Source organism: Mastigoproctus giganteus, chromosome 7 (genome assembly GCF_048544385.1).
Source record: "Mastigoproctus giganteus isolate SK-2022 chromosome 7, ASM4854438v1, whole genome shotgun sequence".
In the NCBI taxonomy this organism is placed as follows: Eukaryota; Metazoa; Arthropoda; class Arachnida; order Uropygi; family Thelyphonidae; genus Mastigoproctus; species Mastigoproctus giganteus.
Genome location: NC_143581.1, coordinates 1,994,861 through 2,018,497, shown reverse-complemented (window position 1 = coordinate 2,018,497; position 23,637 = coordinate 1,994,861). Strand labels below are relative to the sequence as shown.

The 23,637-nt window shown below is 38.4% G+C and overlaps 1 protein-coding gene across 5 annotated transcripts in view; it reads left to right on the top strand.

The window, feature by feature from the left end:
- Positions 1 to 23,637, top strand: part of LOC150082427 (uncharacterized) — a 253,470-nt gene that overhangs the window by 178,258 nt on the left and 51,575 nt on the right. For 4 of the 5 annotated variants that reach the window (XM_090377496.1, XM_090377495.1, XM_090377494.1 and 1 more), the window contains one exon: positions 3,772 to 4,050. In XM_090377496.1, coding sequence (XP_090233622.1) covers positions 3,772 to 4,050 — 279 coding nt within the window. Of the gene's footprint in view, positions 1 to 3,771; positions 4,051 to 23,637 lie in introns of those variants that run through there. The other variant, XM_090377497.1, reaches the window with a different exon arrangement.

Sequence of the window (23,637 nt, the reverse complement as noted above, 5' to 3'; positions counted from 1 at the left end):
GAAACTGTTGAAGATAAACACAAGAAAGGCACCTGTGGTGGATGGGATCTATCCAGTTATATTAAAGGAGGCAGCAAAGGAAGTAAGCAAACCCTTAGCCATAATTATCAGCGCTTCCTTGGACTCAGGGAAGGTGCCCATGGACTGGAGATGTGCAAATGTGACCCCAATTCACAAAGGAGAATCAAAGGGAGACAGGTGTGTAACAGGCACACCTGTTAGTTTAACTTCTGTTCCAGGGAAATTAATGGAGGCACTGGTTGAAGAAGCATTGCAGGATCATGTAGACAAGACTTCAGTTAATGCTCTGACACAGCATGGGTTTGTTAAGGGGAAGTCTTGTCTTACTAATTTGATTGGATACTGTGATGTAGTCACAAAGTGACTGGATGCAAAGAACAACTTTGATATCATATATTTGGATCTTAGAAAGGCCTTTGATACTGTTGCACATGGAAGACTGCTACACAAATTGGAGCAGTGTGGCATTGGAGGCAAATTGCTGCTATTAATAAAGGGATGGTTGAGTGGGAGAAGACAGAGAGTGGTAATCAATGGACACTGCTCTTTGTGGACTAATGTTATTAGTGGTGTCCCTCAGGGTTCAGTGTTGGATCCATTATTGTTTTCTGTATTTATAAATGATATTGATGATGGTATATCAGGCTTAATGTTCAAGTTTGCAGATGATACGAAGGTTGGCAGGGTTGTTAAGGACACTAATGACAGTATGCTGCTGCAACAGGATCTAGAAACGTTTAGATGAGCTGAGAGGTGGCAAATGAAGTTTAAATTTGACATATGTAAAACATATGGGAAGCAGTAAAAGTAAAGTTATGTATCAACTCTGTTGTACTACATTGACAGTCGTAGAGAGAAAAGGATCTGGGGCTAATTGTGCCGGCAGATATGAAGTTTTCTGAGCAGTGCAGATGGTCTGCAAGAGTAGCTTCATATCTACTGCAAGAGTAGATATGAAGTTTTCTGAGCAGTGCAGATGGTCTGCAAGAGTAGCTTTTGGTGTCTTGTCAATGATATAGGAATTTTTCTAGCATGGATAAGGAAGTGATTATCCCCTTGTATAAGGCAATGGTCAGGCCACACCTTGAGTATTGTATACAGGTCTGGGAAGCCTCATTTTAAGAAGGTTGTTTTGCTGTTGGAACGTGTACAGAGAAGGGCAACAAGATTAGTGAATGGAACGAAGGGTTGCTCTTACAAAGAAAGGCTTAATTTTTGCAGATTACAGTGTCTGGAGACTAGGCACCTGTGAGGTGATCTGATCGAGGTGTGTAAAGCCTTGAATGGTTTGAGCATGCTTAATGCTGATGGGATTCATTCTTTGGTCAGAATAATCACCTGAGAGGGCATAAATTCAAATTGAGGAAAGACAGTCATAGGATAGATGTGCGAAAGTTTGCGTTTAGCCAGCAGGTAGTTGATTGGTGGAACAGATTTCCATCTTTTGTTGTGGAAGTTGATAGCCTAAATAAATTTAAGGCTGAGCTGGATAGGTATTTGGAACGAACAGAGGGGTGAAATGGGAGCTCTTTTTTTTTTTTTTTTTTTTGGTCTCTACTAATGCTAAGTCTTTTGTGTTATTTTTATTTATTTATTTATTTTGTGATACCAAACGTGAAAGGTATCAATTGTAACATGTACAACTCTAGTACCATGTCTGCATGTGCTGGTACTAGAAGGCAGAATCAACAGTGATGACAAAACAGAATTGACATTGGATGTCAAGTTTTATAGATTATAATTTTTAGGAAATGCATAAGGTGTAAGGCTCTTGTAATGAAAGGAATCGAAAAGCTTGGTGAATTTGAAGTTGAATTGTGAATATATATTGACTAGTTGATGGATGTGTTTGGACTGGTTTAGAGGAAGAAGATGGAATTAATAGTGCTAATTGAGAACAGTACCTATAGAAATATTTGTAAGAAGGATTGCAGCAGAACTGGAAATTTCTGCAAACTGTAAGAAGTTTGTGATCATTAATTAATCTGACTGATCTGTTTTTGTATAGAGTTAGGAATTTATGGTTTAGTGTTTGTATATGGCTGTATATATATGGTCTCAAGCTTTTGCTGAACCAGCCAAAAAAAAAAATTAAACAAATGTGGGAAGTGTATTTCATATAGGGTGGATCTGTAAATTTTGTTAGCCAACAATGTTTAGATGGAAAGTAATAGTTAAAGAAAGAGAAGAACTTTTTTTTTTTTTTTTGAAAATGAAGTAATATTTGTGATATTTTTATACTGAGCCAGGTTAGAAGTCAGGATCATCCCAAGTAAAGATTTGTGATCTTATCTACAAATCTGAGCATGGGAACAGGAAACCTATTGCAAAAAAATAAGACACACCTGGGTTTGGAAGGATTGAAGTTAACTAATTTTTCATAGAATTATCTGGAGATTATGATATACAAAACTGATGGTGAATATATTAAAAAGTTTTTGCTGATTTTGGTGGGGGAGGGGAAAGAGAGTGAGAGAAATATTTATCCTACAACAAACAATTAGGGAGAAAAGTGGCCTACCTAATTGGGAAAATAAAATGGAACTCATAAGATGGAAACATGCTTGGAAGATCTTATTTCCAAATATAATCAGATGAAAGGTTTGAAAACAGTGTAAGAGGTAGCTGTTTGTGGATTTTTCCTTATTTTGGACAAAGTTAAGATAAGTTTAATTGGATGCTAGGAGTCATTTGCTGCAATGTGTGGGAATTGGCTAGTATGATCAAATTTCCATGCAAAAGGGAAGGGGGAGAGGAAGGTTGTTGTATTGAAATTCTACACAAAACTGAATTAACCCTGGAGCACAGGTTTTAAGGACAAGTTAGGAAATGGCATCAGGATCTAGAGACTGTGGTTATCAAGCATTTTCAGAATTCTTTGAATCTATTTGAGAAAACACAGGCAGGCATTGATTGAAAGCGGTATAGAAGAGAAGGAGATTTATCCAGATTTACCATCATTATCAGAGTTAGATGAAAAATAAGATGCTAAAATTGAGGAAACCAATAACTGATAGTATGACTTACTTTTCATTTAGAATTAGTAGATTGTATATGATTAGAGAGAGAGAGGTTTAGTTGTTTTCATTTGTTTCTTTGTTTTAATCTCAGATTAAAACTTGGTGCATTACTAGTTGATAAGTTGCTGCAGAAATGAGTGATTGCCTGTTTCTTTGATGACAAATGATTATCAATACACAAACTGGTTTAGTCAGGGATTGAAATATCTAGTGTCCTGCCAAGTAATACTCCTGATTTAGGCTCATAACACAATAGTCCAGTGCATATTGTTGTGGTTTAGTATTAGAAGACTTTATTATCAGGGAAATGGGTAACAATCAAGGGTAAGTGAACTAAAATTGGGTATACCTGCCACCATTAAAAATTTGATGATGATAATAATAGCAATAAGAGCTTAATTGACAGTATTCACCTCAATTTATCTGCTTAGTTACATGGTATTGAAGTGGAAATGAAGTTTAAAAGTAAGTTAAAATAAATAAAGATGGAATTGCAATTCCATCTTATTGAGTTAATTTTGACTCTTGTAATTATTACTTAGAACTAGTAAACAATACATTTTACTCAGTAATGTAGAGAAGTGCTTAATTTTAATTTTACAATAAATTTCCACTTAAGCCTTTCACACAAGAAATGCAGTTCTATTTTCAGCTTGTCACATCACAAATATTTAGATGCTATATATCTGAGCTGTTTTGAACATAAATATTTGAACTGTTTTGTTTTCAGCTTGTCACACCAGAAATATTTGAACGGTATCTTCAGAAAAGTATGGCAGTAGCTGAAAGCCAAGCACAGAATAGTTTTCATTGTAAGACTCCTGACTGTCCAGGATGGTGCCTCTATGAAGATAATGTAAATATCTTCAAATGCCCTGTTTGTTATCACATTAATTGTGTGACCTGCCAAGCTGTTCATGAAGGACAAAATTGCCGACAGTACCAAGATGACTTATCATTTAGATGTGATAAAAGTGAAGAAGCAAAGAGAACAAAAGAATATCTAGATGTGAGTAATATATATTAGCTTTAGAACATATTTTTAAATCTTCGTTAAAAAAACATGTGCATAGTTTAGCATATGTGATTGAGTTGTGTTTCAGCATATGTAATTGAGCAGTATTTCAACATATGTAATTGAGTTGTATTCCAGTACAAAATGTGGGATATATATATATATATATATATATATATATATATAATTATGAATAAAAAATTAAAATTAAGTAAAGAAAGAAAATGGATTTGAATTTGAATAGAGATAAAATGAAATATCGATAATATGAATTATGGATCAGGGACACTGCAAGAGCAAAGGTACCCTACAACCATAATGTATATAGAAAATTATTTTTAATGTTATGTGTAAATCTTTAATTTAACTTATGCTAATAATGAAAATACCGTGTACCCTGGGAGCGATGTATGTTGAATAAAGGGGGAAGAACGGAAAAGAAAGGTGTAACGTTATAAACAAAGTGCGAATTTTGAAAAAATGCAAAATTTGAAAAGAACGACCAAGGTAGAAATAGCAGAATTTTGAAAAGAACGACCAAAGTAGAAATAGCATTGCAGTATCTTTCATAATTTCTGTGTCTTCTTCAGAGGTCATCCACCTAAATTATGAAAAAGAACAGCAATACTCTTACTTCTGTTTCTGACATGTTCTGTATGTCAAAAAACACGTGTACGCGGACACGTGGTAAAAAATAATTTAGAATATAAATTTTGAATAAATAAAATACAAGTTAAGCAAAAATATTATGCCAAAGTATAACATACAGAACATGGATGACCTTACAGAAGTAAGTAGCCCGCCAAAAAGAGAAGACAAAGGAAGCGAGTGTCCGAATGACAAGAATGACAATAACTTACCGCTACTTGACCGGTCGACAAAAAAGAAAGAGCCGGAGGCTAACCCGTGTATATATGTGAAGAAACGCTAGCGGCACCTAACGTTAGACGAATTTTGGTGTATGTATATTTTGTAATTTACGTAAGCGGTGGAGCTATGCTAGGTTAAAGTTAAGTACATGATACTCAAACACCCGGGATAGCAAAGAAATATAATAGCTTACAAAGTAGCAGTAGAGTAGCTAAACTTTGTTAAGGCGAAAAATTATGATTGGGTATAGTAAGAAAAATAGTACTCTGATATTGCTTTCGTTACACTAATCGCTTACAGAGCATAAAATGTAGAATTTAGTAAAGCAAAAAGATGATTAAATTAGGGATATGAAGTTGGGCTAGGGTAGTTCGGGGTTGCAAACCCGTTCCTATAGTTAGGACCCTGAACGAATGTCCGAGAGTAGGTGCATCATGTACTTAAGTCAGTTGTGTTAAAGTGTAAGATATATATAAGTTACAATTAACAATTAAATAGATAAATAAATCAAGATATAATTAAAATTAATTACAAGGTAATTACAAGGTAATACACTATGTTAGACCAATCGGTGGGTTGGTCTAACATAGCTGTTTATAGTTACAAGCCGTAAGTCCAAACGGTTTAATGTAACTGAACCTTGTAACTATATTCATATTTTTGAGTGGAAAATCCTTAATATGTTTATTTAAGATATCCTTGAACAGTAAGTTGTCAAATATAATGTTGCTGAATTTAATATTAATATATATGTTTTCAATAACCTGTTTATTACCTAGCCGATATTTAAAGATATCCGTGAGTAAGTGGTCTAGATGCTGGTTACGGTGCACATATGTCAAGTTAATTTTTTCTAAGTCTTTAAGCTTGCTATGCTTTAGTCCAAATGTTATATCATGTATGCGTTTTATATTTATATTAGGTTCGTCCCATGTATTCAGTACTTTCACTAGGATTATTAATAATAATAGACCCATTTTAACCTTTATAAAGAATAATAAGCATAATATCAAACACATAAATACATATGATTTCAAAAACTTATTCACTAGCATCCCGCATGATAGTTTAAAATTGGTTTTAAATAATTATTTCACAGAATATAGCGACTTTTTACCCTGCCAACGTAATTACTGGGATAACCTACTTAACCTATGTATTTCCAACAGCTACATTTATAATGGTAGCAATATTTTCGTACAGCATACTGGCATAGCTATGGGGGCAAGTAGCTCATGTCTTATGGCTAATCTATATCTACACCATTTTGAAAATAACTTCACTAAAGATATCAATATGTTCAGATATATAGATGACTTAATTGTATTCAACTATAATGACTTTCATACTGAAGCAGTTAAACACTACCCGCAGGAATTGGTGCTAGAAGTCACTAACAAGAGTGACTCGGGTAAAGCTACATATCTAGATATAGACATTCATAATAAGAATAACAACCTAGCTACCAAGATTTTTGACAAACGCAAAGAATTTAATTTCAAAACTATAAACCTCTAACCAGTTGGGGTACTAATATTTCTATACGTATCCTTAAAAATATAATAGTGACGCAAGTTATCAGAAGATTATACATCTGTAATAATAAAAGTGATGTTATAGATGCACTGATGGATCTTAAACATAATTTATTAGATAACGGTTTCCCACAAAATTTCATTATGAAACATATGAGTACTGCTTTGTCGATAGCACTAAATCAATACCACGAAGATATAAACCAATTGGATACTATGGAAGTTATCAGGCATAATAATATATATTGAAATATTCTCTGTTTAAAAGATTTATCATCTGGTATAAATTCTCTGGTATAATTTCTCTGTTTTTTAAAACAATTATTATCTGTTGTATTTATCAGGATCTTTGGAGCGAGTTATTTACTAATTAGCCTTTGTATAAACATGTACATACTAGGTACTGCTGTATAAACACGCTATATATAGCTTACGCCTTAGAAAAGTGGTACCTATATGTGTTTCTACAGTAGGAATTAATTCATTTTTACTAAGATTTCTCTTCGACATCTGAGAAATATTGGTTTTGTTTTCTTTACGATAGAGGGCGCTTTTATACTTATGTTCATCCTATACTTGGCTATTATTGGACATATCTTAGGTGGCGTAGAATACGCGGCAGTTATAAACGTCCTGTGCGTTTGCTGCTGGCGTTTAGTTTTTCCCGCCCTGGGCTACGGTAATGAATATAAGGTATTCCCGCCATTGTTGTTTAATGGCATTCTTTCCTTTGTTTTAAACCTCACATAATGTTTGCCACTATATAATGTTTGATGTTTGGTTTTATAGTAAACTATAGTAAATTATCTTAGGAACTAGCCATTCCGTTTCTTCTTTTCCTTTTTCTGTTGCTTTTGGCATGCTTTTTATATATTTTTACCAGCTCTTACTATTAACCAGGATCCCTACTATTAGGGTCGGGATTTTACACTCCCGGTTAAATCCGATGTAATATTGATAAAATGCTTTTCCTTTTCTGTTTTACTTTTATCTATCCTCTTGCCTTAATTTTTCATATCTCACGAACTATTAGAGTAATTCGAGGGGGAGTGAGATACTATTGCTTTAACTACTCTGACTTCCGTTCGCCTTTAGTTAGCTTTATTAGCTTATTTCTGCAAATATTTTTGCATATTGTTCAACAAATTTTTCTGCATATTTTTCAACAATTATTAATATTTCTCAGTTGTGCTAATAATTTTGTAGCGATCGGTCGGGCTAAATATCATCCAGTCTGTATTCGTACAAATTATGATTAGACATAACCCACATTTTGGTCAGCCAGATTTATACTGATTTATAGTATTTACTATAACCTAATGCTAAATTAATTGTATTATCCATTATTATGGATATTGGAATTGGTATACAGGCAGATGATAACAGAAACCGATGGCTCAGTCTAGCTTGGGTTTTTATTTTGGAGGGGTTTAGCCCTCGACAAAGTCTCCTACAAAATGGGTTCCCATGTTGGGCTTATTATGTTATTTATCTAATATTTGATATATTTTTATGTAACTTTGCATATTTTTTCATGTATGCTGGAGGTACGGTTGGAGAATGGTTACATCAATTTTCAAACGATGAGGTACTTGCATTACGTTAACTTATATAATTTGGATATATATATATATATATATATATATATATATATATATATTAGTATTAGTATTAGTAATGGCCAAATGGTGCAAGAAAGCCTATGGCTTATGCTGCACCAGCCAAGGAAAAAAAAAAAAAAAAATTCGAACAAAACAACGATAAAAAAAATAAATAAAATAAAACTTCCTGCAGTCCAATCTAAACATTTCTCCCTGTAACTTGAATTTATATGCCCTAGTTCTAGCATCATTTATAATCTTGAAAATTTCGCCCTCATTCATTTTACTGATGCCTCTTATAGCCTTAAACACCTCAAATCAAATCTCCTCTAAGATGTCTAGTTTCGAAACTCTGCAACCCACATATTCGAAGTCTTTCTTCATAAGGACGCCCTTTTGCCAATCTCACCAGCCGAGTTACCCATCTTTGCACCCTTTCAAGAAGCTCGATATCTTTCTTTAGGTGCAGTCTCCATACTTGAACACAGTATTCCAAGTGTGGTCTAACATAAGCCTTATATAATGGGATTATCATGTCCCTATCTCTACTTGCAAAAAGTTCAATTGATCATCGATAGGACACCATGGGCCTTCCTTGCAGCTTGTCTACAATGCTCAGAGAACTTCATGTCTGACCGTATCGTAACACCCAAGTCCCTTTCCTCCAGTACTGGGTTTAGTTGAACTCCACCAAGTGAATAGGTTATTTTGGTATTACTGTTTCCCAGGTGTAATACCTTACTCCACTTTGTTGGATTAAAGCATAGCTGCCATTTTTCTGATCATTCCTGAAGTCTATCTAGGTCTCTCTGAAGAAGCTCAGCTTGACAGTGATCATTAACTACTCTACCAATTTTAACATCATCTGCAAATTTAGACATCGCGCCCTCTATCCCTTCATCAATGTCGTTTATGAAAATTAAAAACAACAGTGGTCCTAATACTGCTCCTTGGGGAACCCCACTTCTTACATCAACCCAATCTGAGGAATAGCCATTTATCACAACCTTCTACCTCCTGCCCTGAAGCCATCCTTCTATCCATCTAAGGAGTTTCCCAGTGATTCCAACCTGTTCCAGCTTATAAAGCAACTGCTCATGTGGGACTGAGTCAAAAGCTTTGCTGAAATCTAAATAAACAATGTCAAAATTATTCCCTAAATCCAGCTCGTGAGTGACCCTTTCAAAATAGCGAACCAGATTTGTTAAACATGATTTTCCCTTTACAAAACCATGCTGAGTATCCTTGAGAATTTCAATTCGATCCAAATGATCCCGAATTCCACCCTTGATCATTGCCTCCATGATTTTCCTTACTACTGATGTCAGACTGACAGGTCAATAATTTCCAACTTCACTTTTAGAGCCACCCTTATGTATGGGAGATACATTTGCATTTTTCCAATCCAAGGGAATCTCCCCAGAGTCTAGTGATGCTTGCATAATTAGCCTCAATGGTTCAATCAAATCACTTGCCACCTCCCTTAAGATTATAGAGTATATTCCATCAACTCCAGGAGCCTTACTGGTCTGTAGGCTCGAAAGTTTTTTCATTAAATAATCTTGCGAAATTTCAATATCATTAATTACATATTTTTTAACTTTGCTCCCACAATTTTCCATTGCCACAAAAGGTTTTTCATTTGTAAATATCGATGCAAAATAATTGTTGAGTTCATCTGCAACGGCAGCTGGTGTATTTAATACTATCCCCTTTCCCTTACGTAAAGGTTTGATCTGGTTTGTCCTGCTCTTCTTGGCATTTATATAAGTGAAGAATTTCTTATCCCCCCCCCCTTTGCTCTGTTTGCTAGTGATTTCTCATAAACTGTCTTTGCCTGTCAAACCTTTTCTGTTGCTCTATTACAGATCACCTTGTAGCTGTTATAGGCTTCAGTACTTTTTATTGCTCTGTAACCTTTCCATGCTACGTTTTCCTGCTCAAGTAATGTGGCAACTTCACTATTCATCAAACTTGGAACCCTCCTCGTGGAGTATTTTTTTAATGGTATATACGCATTCAAGGCATCTGTGATTAATGTTTTAAAAGTGCACCACAGTTAGTAGTAGTAGTAGTAGTAGTGGCACTTGATGCAAGAAAGCAAGTGTAGGAGCTTATGCAGCATCAGCCAAAAAAAAAAAAAAAAAAAAAAAATCACACCATTCCCTCCAAATGCCTGTCCAGTTCCTCCTTAAATTTATTTAACCTATCAACTTCCACAACGACAGATGGAAGTTTGTTCCATCAATTAACCACCCGCTGGCTAAAGGCAAATTTCCGCACATCTATTCTACATCTATCCTTTCTTAATTTGAACTTATGTCCCCGTAGGTTCGTATTCTGAACAAGTGGGAGGATCCCATCAGAATTCAGCGTGCTCAACCCATTCAAGGCCTTATAGACCTCAATCAGATCACCGCGCAGGTGCCTAGTCTCCAGCCACTGCAATTTGCAGAACTTAAGCCTCTCTTGGTAAGAGGATCCCTTCATTCCCCTCACCAATCGTGTTGCTCTTCTCTGTACACGCTCAAGCAAATCTACATCCTTCCTAAAATGAGGCCTCCAGACCTGTACGCAGTACTCAAGGCATGGCCTGACCATTGCCTTATACAGAGGGACAATCACCTCCTTTTACCTGCTAGCAAAATTCCTATATATCATTGACAAAACCCCGTGACCTGCCCTAGCAGCCTGTCTGCATTGCTCAGAAAACTTCATATCTGACTGCACAATTATTCCCAGGTCTTTTTCATTTTCTACCACCTTAAGTGTAGTACCACTCAGTTGGTACGTTTCTCTGGGGTTACTTCTACCCATATGCAGTACTTTGCATTTGTCAAGGTTAAACTTCAGTTGCCACTTCTTAGCCCATCTGCCCAAATTATCTAGATCCTGTTGCAGTAGCACACTGCCATGACTGTCATTAACAACCCTGCCAACCTTCGTGTCATCTGCAAACTTCGACATTAAGCTTGATATACCTTCATCAATATCATTGATAAATATACAAAACAACAGTGGACCCAACACCGAACCCTGTGGGACTCCACTAATAACATTAGTCCACGAAGAGCAGCACCCATTGATTACCACCCTCTGTCTTCTCCCACTTAACCATCCTTTTATCCATTGTAGCAACTTACCCTTAATACCATTCTGCTCCAATTTGTACAGTAGTCTTCCATGCGCAACAGTGTCAAAAGCTTTCCTGAAATCCAAGTATATGATATCAAAATTATTTTTTGCATCCAGTTCCTTTGTGACCACATCATAATAACCAATCAAATTTGTCAGACAAGACTTTCCCTTAACAAACCCATGCTGTGTCTGAATTATTGCTGCAGTCTTGTCTAGATGATCCTGCAATGCATCTTTAACCAGTGACTCCATTATTTTACCTGGAACAGAAGTTAAACTAACTGGTATCTGCACGATATCTACCCAATTAATAGAGGCCATGTAGTACCTTAAGGCATCGTAATTTCCTTTTCTGAAATTAAAACCCATTCCTTTGCCTTTTACTGCTGCTACCTCTCTCGTCATCATCCACCGTAGAACTCCGTGATCACTTCCTGCTACTGGTTCCTCTACTGTCAGCCCTGTTATGTAATCTGATTCATGGGTGATGATGCGGTCTAGGATATTCTTTTCTCTAGTACTTTCCCTGACATGTTGATACAAATAACAGTCATCTAGTTGATTTAAAAATTTTGTTCCCCATGTCGAGTTTCCTTCCCATTTACTCTAATCAATTAGAGGCAAATTGAAATCACCCATAATAAGACATTGATGCTTACTTGCCCATTCCATTTGCATGTAGAGGCTTTTTTCATAATCTGCACAATTACCTGGTCTGTAGATTACTCCTACTCGCATTATACCTTTGTTTCCAACTATCACACACCATACGGACTCTATACTAGCATGTGAAATGTCTGAATCCGGGAAAGCTATCGTCACACTCAGTCTGCTTCGGATAAGAAGCATAACCCCACCAACCTTTCTATCTACCCTATCCTTCCTAAATACATTATACAAGCCGTACTGAAACTATGACAATCAAATTTCCTGTCAGATTCAGATGTCCTTGAATTACATGATTAATGTGTTCCTGGAGATTAACATAGTAAAAAAGGGCTACGTGCTCTGGATTCATTACGAAAACTTTTTTATTTTTGTTGCTCAGAGCAAAACTGTAAATACAACTAATGAGCTTTCGGCTGGGAGGCAGCCTTCTTCAGATTGAATACATGAATGGCAGTTGGAATAGAGATGTGCACTGCCAGGATGGTGCGTGAGGCGTGTGGTTAATTGTTTGATGCTTGTGGCTGTGACATATCGTGGTGACGTGGCCAGCGTTTGTCTATGGATAGAATTACTGCCTCTGTGATGGGGTTAACTTGGCAACCACTGTTCCTGTTCAAGGAGGCATCCGAGCATTTTATATTTAACGATTCCAACCAGGTGCGCTTTAGGTAATGGTGGGACCTAACCACGACATCGCGGTGTGGGTCGATGTCGTGGCGGGTTGTCCAGACATGCTCGGCGATAGCTGAGTGTTCTATATCTGCCAAGCGGATCGCCCTTTTATGTTCTGAGAGACGTTTCTCGAGTCGACGTCCAGTCTCTCCAAAGTAGCAGCTAGTGCAGTCACGGCAAGAGATGCGGTAGACCAAACCGCTCTGTAGAAGAGTGGGGATGGGTGTTTTTACGTTGGAGATAAGAGAACGCAGTTTCTTGCCTGGGAGCTGGATGCACTTTATCCCATATGATTTTAGAATTCTACCGATCTGTTGTGACAGGTTGGGGTAGTATGGGATAAATGCCCTCGTGGATGACTCGTCCCTGTTGGCGTTGCTGTTGGTCGTCACGTTGTCGCGTGCCTGTAGATCACACCTGTCAAGGACGTCGATGGGATAGCCACACCTCGTAAGGTCTACTTTGACTCTGGTGATCTCTTTGCGTCTTTCATCTGCGGAGCTGGAGTGTGTCCAGGCGCGAGTTAGCAAGGTTCGGGCAGTGGAGAGGAGGTGGCCCCGCATGTGTGCTGACCAGAAGTTGGTAAATTGGCCAGCACACATAGGTTTGCGATAAACTGCCGTCTTCAAGCATGTGCCTTCGCGCCGGACAAGTGTATCTAGGTATGGTATAGAGTTGTTCGACTCCAGCTCAATCGTAAACTTTATGAAGGGCGATAGTGAGTTGAGGTGGGTTAGGAGTCGTTGACCTGAGTCTCTAGGGATGACAACGAACACATCATCTACATAGCGACACCAAAAGGCGATGTGATCTGGCGCGTGTGTAAACGCACGTCCCTCTAACTCCTCCATCACGATGTTTACTGTGACAGAGCTGACAGGGGAACCCATGGCTGTGCCATGTATCTGCTGGTAGATGGAGTCGTTAAACATGATTGCACCCCCTGTTAAGCACAGTCTGAGGGCGGCGGAAATGTCATCGGGCGTCAGCCTAGTTTTGTCGCTAAGGGTATCATCGTTGTCCAAGAGTTGTTTTGCGCAAGAGATGGCAAGTTCCACTGGGATGGAGGTAAATAGTGATATTACATCGAACGAAGCCATGACCTGATCTTGTGAGATGGATAAAGAGTGGATCCTTTCTATGAACTCAACACTGTTGGAGACGGTGTAGGTGGTCTTGCCAACTAGAGGAGAAAGAAGTCTCGAGACAAACTTGGACAGCTCGTAAGTCGGTGATCCACAGCAGGATACAATTGGTCTTAGTGGTGTGTCTTCTTTGTGCACCTTCGGTAGGCCGTAAAACCGTGGGATCTGACACCCGGAGGCACGGAGGTGATTACGGGTTGACTGTGTGATTTTTTCTTGTTTCAGCCAGCTGTTGATGAGGATATTCACCTCTGACTCCCATAGTTCCAAAGCTCTGTTGGGGTTAACGGCTAAGGGTTTGTAGACGGAAGTATCTCGTAAAAGCAGTAAGGCTTTCGCCATGTAATCAGCGTGGTTCATCACAACCGTACGACGGCCTTTGTCCGCCGGTAGGATGACGATGGACGAATCCTATTGCAAGGAAAAATCACACAGTCAACCCGTAATCACCTCCGTGCCTCCGGGTGTCAGATTCCACGGTTTTACGGCCTACCGAAGGTGCACAAAGAAGACAACGTGACGACCAACAGCAACGCCAACAGGGACGAGTCATCCACGAGGGCATTTATCCCATACTACCCCAACCTGTCACAACAGATCGGTAGAATTCTAAAATCATATGGGATAAAGTGCATCCAGCTCCCAGGCAAGAAACTGCGTTCTCTTATCTCCAACGTAAAAACACCCATCCCCACTCTTCTACAGAGCGGTTTGGTCTACCGCATCTCTTGCCGTGACTGCACTAGCTGCTACTTTGGAGAGACTGGACGTCGACTCGAGAAACGTCTCTCAGAACATAAAAGGGCGATCCGCTTGGCAGATATAGAACACTCAGCTATCGCCGAGCATGTCTGGACAAACCGCCACGACATCGACCCACACCACGATGTCGTGGTTGTGGACAGGTCCCACCATTACCTAAAGCGCACCTGGTTGGAATCGTTAAATATAAAATGCTCGGATGCCTCCTTGAACAGAAACAGTGGTTGCCAAGTTAACCCCATCACAGAGGCAGTAATTCTATCCATAGACAAACGCTGGCCACGTCACCACGATATGTCACAGCCACAAGCATCAAACAATTAACCACGCGCCTCACGCACCATCCTGGCAGTGCACATCTCTATTCCAACTGCCATTCATGTATTCAATCTGAAGAAGGCTGCCTCCCAGCCGAAAGCTCATTAGTTGTATTTACAGTTTTGCTCTGAGCAACAAAAATAAAAAAGTTTTCGGAGATTAACATGTAGGATGAAACTGCATGTTTCAGAAACAATTTTTCCATAGAAAATAATATAATGGGATTTAGGTTATAGTCTGATCAAGATCATTTAAAAATAATTCTGATCAAGAATATAACCCAGTCTCATTTTGAAGGTGTGTTCTTTGGAGAAAGCAGAAGAGGAATACTGGATATTGATGGTTCAACAGTTGAGGATCCTGCTCAGGTGGCTAACAATCTAAACGAGTATTTTGCATCTACATTCACGCATGAGGAGTTATTCAGGAAGGAGAATGATGTAGGTCAAGTAAATATTGGCAGTGAGCTGGATGATTTTGTAATAACTGAGAGGAAAGTGGAGGAGAGATTGTTGAGGATAAACATAAAAAAGGCACCTGGGGTGGATGGGATCTATCCAGTTATATTAAAGGAGGCAGCAAAGGAAGTATGCAAACCCCTAGCCATAATTATGAGAGCTTCTTTGGACTCAGGGGAGGTACCCATAGACTGGAGATGTGCAAATGTAACCCCAATTCACAAAGGAGGATCAAAGGCTGACACAAGTAATTATAGACCTGTTAGTTTAACTTCTGTTCCAGGTAAATTAATGGAGGCACTGGTTAAAGAAGCACTGCAGGATCATCTAGACAAGAATTCAGTTATAGCTCAGACGCAGCATGGTTTTGTTAAGGGCAGGTCTTGCCTGACCAATTTGATTGGATACTATGATGTAGTCACAAAAGAACTGGATGCAGGGAATAACTTTGATATTATATATTTGGATCTTAGAAAGGCTTTTGATACTGTTGCACATGGAAGACTGCTGCACAAATTGGAGCAGTGTGGCATTGGAGGCAAATTGCTGCTATGGATAAGGGGATGGTTGAGTGGCAGAAGACAAAGAGTGGTAATCAATGGACACTGCTCAAAGTGGACTAATGTTATTAGTGGAGTTCCTCAAGGTTCAGTGTTGGGTCCATTGTTGTTTTCGGTGTTTATTAATGATATTGATGATGGCATATCAAGTTTAATGTCTAAGTTTGCAGATGATACAAAGGTTGGCAGGGTCGTTAAGGACACTACTGACGCTATGCTGCTGCAACAGGATCTGGAAAGGTTGAACAGATGGGCTGAGAGGTGGCAAATGAAGTTTAACATTGACAAATGTAAAGTACTACATATGGGTAACAGTAACCCCAGAGCAATGTATCAACTCTGCGGTACTACACTGACAGTGGTGGAGAATGAAAAGGACCTGGGGGTAATTGTGCAGGCAGATATGAAGTTCTCTGAGCAGTGCAGACGAGCTGCAAGAGTAGCTCATGGTGTCTTGTCAATGATATACAGGAATTTTTCTAGCAGGGATAAGGAGGTGATTATTCCCTTGTATAAGGCAATGGTTAGGCCACATCTTGAGTACTGTATACAGGTCTGGAGGCCTCATTTCAAGAAGGATGTAGAGCTGCTGGAACGGGTACAGAGAAGGGCAACAAGATTAGTAAATGGAACAAAGGGTTGCTCTTACGAAGAAAGACTTAAGTTTTGCAAATTACAGAGTCTGGAGACTAGGCACCGGCGAGGTGATCTGATAGAGGTGTATAAGGCTTTGAATGGTTTGAGCATGCTCAATGCCAATGGGATTCTTCATCTTTCTCAGAATAATCACCTCAGAGGGCATAAATTCAAATTGAGGAAGGATGGATGTCGGATAGATGTGCGGAAATTTGCCTTTGGCCAGCGGGTGGTTGGTTGGTGGAACCGACTTCCATCACTTGTTGTTGAAGTTGATAGCCTAAACAAATTTAAAGCTCAACTGGACAGGTATTTCGAACGAACGGAGGGGTGAAATGGGAGAGGGTTTTTTTTTTTTTTTTTTGGCTGATGCTGAATAAGCTTGCTTTCTTGCATCATATGCCTCTACTAATGCTAATGCTAATGCTAAACCAAATTACTCTCAAAAATCACAAGAATTGTTGTTGTGAACTATTAACTTTGAAAAAGCATCACTGAAAAAGTCACATCATTAATACTGGCATGGTAACATTATCACTTTATTCCTTTATATGTTTAGTGACACATAACATGTGGCATGACATTAATGATATAGTATCTCATCCTTCAAGTGATAATATCGTATTCACCAGTGAATATTTGATATGTGCTTAGATATGATTATATCTGTGACCTAGGTGAAACTGCAAACTGATTAACAGCATAAAGGTCAATTGCAGAGCATAAAAATTGGGGGGGGGGGGAATGATGTTTCTCACATGCTATGTGATGTTATCCTTCACAGCTGATAGGTCAGGAATGATACCCTCTTACATATTGTCCTGCCCAAAAATCATAAGGAGTGAGATCAGGTGATTGAGATTGCCATGTTATAGAAAAGCAGTTGATTACTCTTCCACTGATAAACTTGTGCAATAACAGCAGTTGCTGACATGTTTCAGCACCATTGGACAGTAGATGAACATCTTACAAGTCCAGTATGATGCATTTTATTTTAAAATCAATGGGCTGATAATGATGTATCTGTGAAACACCATACAGTGATCTTAGGTGCACATAAGGGGGTTTTCTTGTATTGCATATTGACTCCATTTTTTAATGTTTTTAGATCCATTCAACTAGAACTGGGTCCATATCACCAAAGGATTCTCATGGCCATTTCCATTTGTGCCAAGAAGTTGATAGCAAATGACTGTTGAATTTAAGTCACCCACTTGCAATTTTTATTTGGAATGGTTTTTATATGGGTAGAGCTGCAAAATCGTGTGCATCACCTTCCATACTGTCACATGTGAGATATCTAGCTCTTGCATGTGCACTGTTTCTGCCTTCTGATGCCTGTATCAGCACTCATTTGGAGAGGTGTGGGTTCGATTCCCATCTCTGACTGGAGGAATTTCTCAAGTCCTCTTCAGCTGGGGCTGTAATTAGTTAGGCTAGTTGAGATTGTAATCTCAGACAGAGTCAGCAAGGTTTGTGAGAGTTATGCTGGGTTTTTAAGCCTGAAACATGCAAATTGGCCTGTGAACTTGTATATACATACACTTGTACAGACATATACAAAATGGCACAACGCAGTCTAAGTCACTGAAGCACCTGAAATACAACTGCAGCAGCCACTACTGGTATAGCACTATCCATGGATCTTTTCACTACTGCAGATCCGGTGCATGGTTTCAAAAAACTACAACAGCAGTAAACAGACGTATCACAGACCAAATTCATAGATCCATCACTCGCGCTTGCTGCACTGTGAGCACCCATGCCCTGCAAGTGCTCGCCGGCACTCTCCCGCTGGACTTAGAAATCATACAATGCAGCCTACTGTACTCCCTAGACGCGGAGATGGGGGAAACCCCTTGGGCCATTAGACAATGAACACTTTACACTTTACACTTTACACTTTGTACTACCTAGACAAAGGTACCCCACAGACTTTTCTGGGATTCACTATTGACCTAACCAGCAGAAATGGCTGATGGTGTTTGTATCCTCTTCTTGGCTTCACTCTCTTTCTCAGACTAACTTATTTTCTTGAACTGTGCAATAATTTTTCTGCCCCTACACAGTGTTATTATCAGGCTGCTTTGCTGGTACCTGTAAACACTGCTAACTGTGAATTGTTGCTGCTACTGTTGCAATCCTTCCATTCTGGTATCAGAGCTTAACAATTAAATCATGATTTCATGGTTTGATTTGGGAAGTAGGGCTCAGCACACAATTCGAATATCATTTAACTTCAGAATTGATGGAAATTAAGCCAAAACATTAGAATATCAAGCGATATTCTAATGTTTTGTGAATAACATAATATTCTAATGTTATGTGACTTTTGTCACAGAGAGCTACTTAACAAATTGAAGCTGCTTTAAGAAAAGACCATTGCATAAATGTTAAATAACTAAACTACCTGCAAAAAAAGGCTATCATATGCTTCTTTTAAAAATTGCATGCCATCCTGCAGACTACCATAAATTAACAGTCAATCTCTTGGTCTGAAGAAGTGCTTATCAGGCCATAATTTGACTGACCTAACATGCCAGTGATATCACAGAGATATCAAGAGATTCCTTGGTCTGAAGCAATGTTTCAAACCAAGATACAATATCACATTTGATAAGATTTAGCTGACTCATAGGCAAGACTGGAACCATACTCTTCCTGACACCATACCCATGGAGACAACAGAATGCCTTGTGTATCCCTGATGCTGCATTGCAGTAGAATTATTATAACAGATTCAGGCTGAGCAATCCAGTTATCAAATACAAAGCAACCCAGTTATCAAATACAAAAAAGGCAACATTACAGATAGAAATTCAGTGAATTTCATAATACTTTGCACATGATGTTTCAACATGCCATTATTATTAAAAATAAGCTAGAAATGACAGAGCTTATTCTGCTCTTGGCACAGTTGGTGTTTTGTGCATTGTGGCAGGAAGTAATTGCAATTATTGCAGCTTCTAGTACTGGCCTTGTAGCCAACTCAAGGGAAAAATTCAGAATAGGAGGAGTTGCCATATTTTATTCCCACTTACTGCTTGCTCTTGTTAGCTACTCAAATCAATTAAATTGTATTTAAACAAAAACCATTAGCATTAGAAGAGGCATGTGATGCAAGAAAGCAAGCTTATACAGCATTAGCCAAAAAAAAAAAAAAAAAAAAAAAACATCCTTCCCATTTCACCCATCTATTCGCTCCAAATGTTTGTCTAGTTTTGCTTTGAATTTATTTAAGCTGTCAACTTCTACAATGACAGATGGAAGTTTGTTCCAGCAATCAACCACCCGCTGGCTAAAGGCAAAATTTCCGCACATATATTCTATAACTTCTTCCTCAATTTGGATTTATGTCCCCTCAGGCGATTAATCTGGGCGAGAGGAAGAATCCCTTCAGCACTGAGCATGCTGAAACCATTCAAGTCCTTATACACTTCAATCACATCACCTCGCAGATGCCTAGTCTCTGGACACTGTAATTTGCAAAACTTAAGCCTTTCTTCGTAAGAGCAACCATTTGCTCCATTCGCTAATCTTGTTGTCCTTCTCGATACTCATTCCAGCAGCTCTACATCCTTCCTAAATTGTGGCCTCCAGAACTGTATATACTATTCAAGGTGTGACATAACCTATTGCCTTATACAAGGGGATAATCACATCCTTTTCCCTGCTAGAAAATATTCCTGTATATCATTGACAGGACACCCTGAGCTACCCTTGCAGACCATCTGCACTGCTCAGAAACCTTTATATCTGACTGCACAATTAACCCCAGATCCTTTTCATTCTCTATCACCCTCAGTGTAATACCACACAGGTGATCTGGTGTTACTCTGGGATTACTGCTACCTATATGTAGTACTTTACATTTGTCAATGTTAAACTTCAGTTGCCATCTCTCAGCCCATCTGCTCAACTTTTCTAGATCCTGTTATAGTAGGGTACTGTAATTAGTGTCATTAAAAACCCTGTCAACTTTCATGTCGTCTGCAAAATTAGACATTAAGCATGATATTCCATCATCACTATCATTAATAAATACAGTAAACAACCATGGTAACACTGAATAAACACTGAATCCTGGGAGACTCCACTAATATTAGTCCACAAAGAGCAGTGACCATTCTTTACCACTCTACTGTCTTCTCCCACTCAACAATCCCTTTATCCATAATAGCAATCCGCCTCCAATGCCACACTACTCTAATTTGTGCTGCAGTGTTCTATGCGCAGCAGAAACAAAAAACTACCAAAGGTCCAAGTATATGATTTCAGAATTATTCTTTGCATCCAGTTCCTTTGTGATCACATCATGGTATCTAATCAAATTGGTTAGACAAGACTTCCCCTTAACAAACACATGCTGTGTTCAAACCATAACTGAATTCTTGTTCAGACAACCCTGCAGTGCATTGGCATTAGTATTAGCAAGGGCACATGATGCAAGAAAGCAAGCTTATATAGCATCAGCCAAAAAAACCCACACACACACACACACACACACACCCTTCTCATTTCACCCATCCACTTGCTCCAAATGTTTGTCTAGTTCTGCCTTGAATCTGTTTAAGCTATCAACTTTTGCAACACAGAACATGGAAGTTTGATCCAGAATCAACCCGCCCGCTGGCTAAAGGCAAACTTCCACACATCTATCCTACAACTGTCTTTCCTCAATTTGAAGGCACCTCCGTAGCCAGGTGGGCAGGAGCAACAGTGCATAGCACACGCTTCTTGATTAGACTGGGGTTCAAGTCCATGACCACCAAATATGGAGGATGCAGAAAGGTCAAGGAATGACCACTGCATAACCCTGGAGCAATATGGCCTTAGTTGCTAATGCTCCTAAAAACCAAATAATAACAACAACAACAATAACCTCAATTTGAATTTATTCCCTCTCAGGTGATTATTCTGAGCAAGAGAAAGAATCCCATCAGCATTGAGCATGCTCGAACCATTCAAGGTTTTATACACCTCAATCAGATCACCTTGAAAATGCATATTCTCCAGACACTGTAATTTGCAAAACTTAAGCCTTTCTTCATAAGAGCAAACCTTTGTTCCATTCACTAATCTTGTTGCCCTCCTCTGTACTCATTCTGTACTCGCTCTACATCCTTCTTAAAATGAGGCCTCCAGAATTGTATACAGTATCTGCAATAAGGCCTCTAAGGTTGGGATTATTCATACCACAAATTTAAACAGATACGCCAACCGTTTAAAACTGATTTAATAATAAAATAAAATAAAACAATACAAAAGACTGTAAAATAATATTTACAAAAATTGATTATTTACAAAAAACTAGTTTAAAACTAAAATAAAATAAAATAAGTAAATAAGTTAAAATGCATTAAAATATAAATTTAAAAGCGATAAAAACACTATTGAAGCTTTCCGAGGTGTCTGCCTCCTTCCTCAGCAATAATGAAATTTAAGCGACATATCCTTAAATACCTTAAATACATCCTTAAATAATCAATTTTTGTAAATATTATTTTACAGTCATTTGTATTGTTTTATTTTATTTTATTATTAAATCAGTTTTAAACGGTTGGTGTATCTGTTTAAATTTGTGGCTGTATACAGTACTCAAAGTGTGGTCTGACCATTGCCTTATACAAGGGCATAATCACTTCCTTATCCCTGCTAGAAAAATTCCTGTATATCATTGACAAGACACCATGAGCTACTCTTTCAGACTGTCTGCACTTTTCAGTAAACTTCATATCTGCCTGAACAATTACCCCCAGGTCCTTTTCACTCTCTACCCAGTCAATGTAGTACCACACAGTTGATACGTTACTTTGGGGTTATTGCTTCCCATATGCAGTACTTTACATTTGTCAATGTGAAACTTCAGTTGCCACCTCTCAGCACATCTGCTCAACCTTTGTAGATCCTGTTGCAGCAGTGTACTGTTATTAACAACCCTGCCGACTTTCGTATCATCTGCAAACTTGGACATTAAGCCTGATATATACCATCATCAATATCATTGATGAATACAGAAAACAACAATGGACCCAACACTGAACCCTTGGGGACTCCACTATTAAAATTAGTCCACGAAGAGCAGTGTCCATTGATTACCACTCTCTGTCTTCTCCCACTCAACCGTTCCTTTACCCATAGCAGCAATTTGCCTCCAATGCCACACTGCTCCAGTTTTTGCAGCAGTCTTCCATGTGCAACAGTATCAAAAGCCTTTCTAAGATCCAAGTATATGATATCAAAATCATTCTTTGCAAATAGTTCCTTTCTGACTACATCATAGTATTCAATCCAATTGGTCAGACAAGTCTTCCCCTTAACAAACCCATGCTGTGTCCTACTATAACTGAAGACTTGTCTAGATGATTCTGCAATGCTTCTTTAAACAGTGCCTCCATTAATTTTCCTGCAACAGAAGTTAAACTAACAGGTCTGTAATTACCTGTGTCTCCCTTTGATCTTTCTTGTGGATTGGGATGAAATTTGCACTTCTCCAATCCATGGGCACCTCCCCTGAGTCGAAAGAAGCTTTCATAATTATGGTTTGCTTTCTTCCTTTGATGACTCCTTCAATATAACTGGATAGATTCCATCTACCCCAGGTGCCTTTCTTATGTTTATCTTCAACAATTTCTCCTCCACTTTACTCTCAGTTATTATAAGATTATCTATCTTACTGCCAGAGTTTAATACACTTCGGGCATTTCCCTCCCTGAATAACTCCTCATGTGTGAATGTAGATGCGAAATAGTCATTTAGTTCGTTAGCTATCTGAGCAGGATCATCAACAGTTGAACCATCGATATCAAGTGGACCAATCTGATTCATCTACTTCCTTCTAGAGTTTACATAAGTAAAGAACTGTTTGCTGTTTTTCTTTGCATCCTTTGCCAAAGATTTGTTATAATCTGCCTTTGCCTGCCTAACCTCCTTTTTTGACTCTGTTACACACCAGTTTATATCTATCATAGGCTTCTGTGTCACCTGATAATTTATATGTATCCCAAAAATTTTTCTTCTGTGCCAGATGTCTCATTAGTTCATAGGACTTACATTGAGGCCTAAACCTTGAACAGTATTTCTTTGTTGGTATGAAAAGCCTAGTAGCTTCCAAGATTAATTCTTTGAATGCTTCCCATTTAGAATTTGCTGTTGGTAACATTATCAGTTGGTCCCATAGAGTTTAAAAACTGTCACCCACTGTAGTAACCTATACG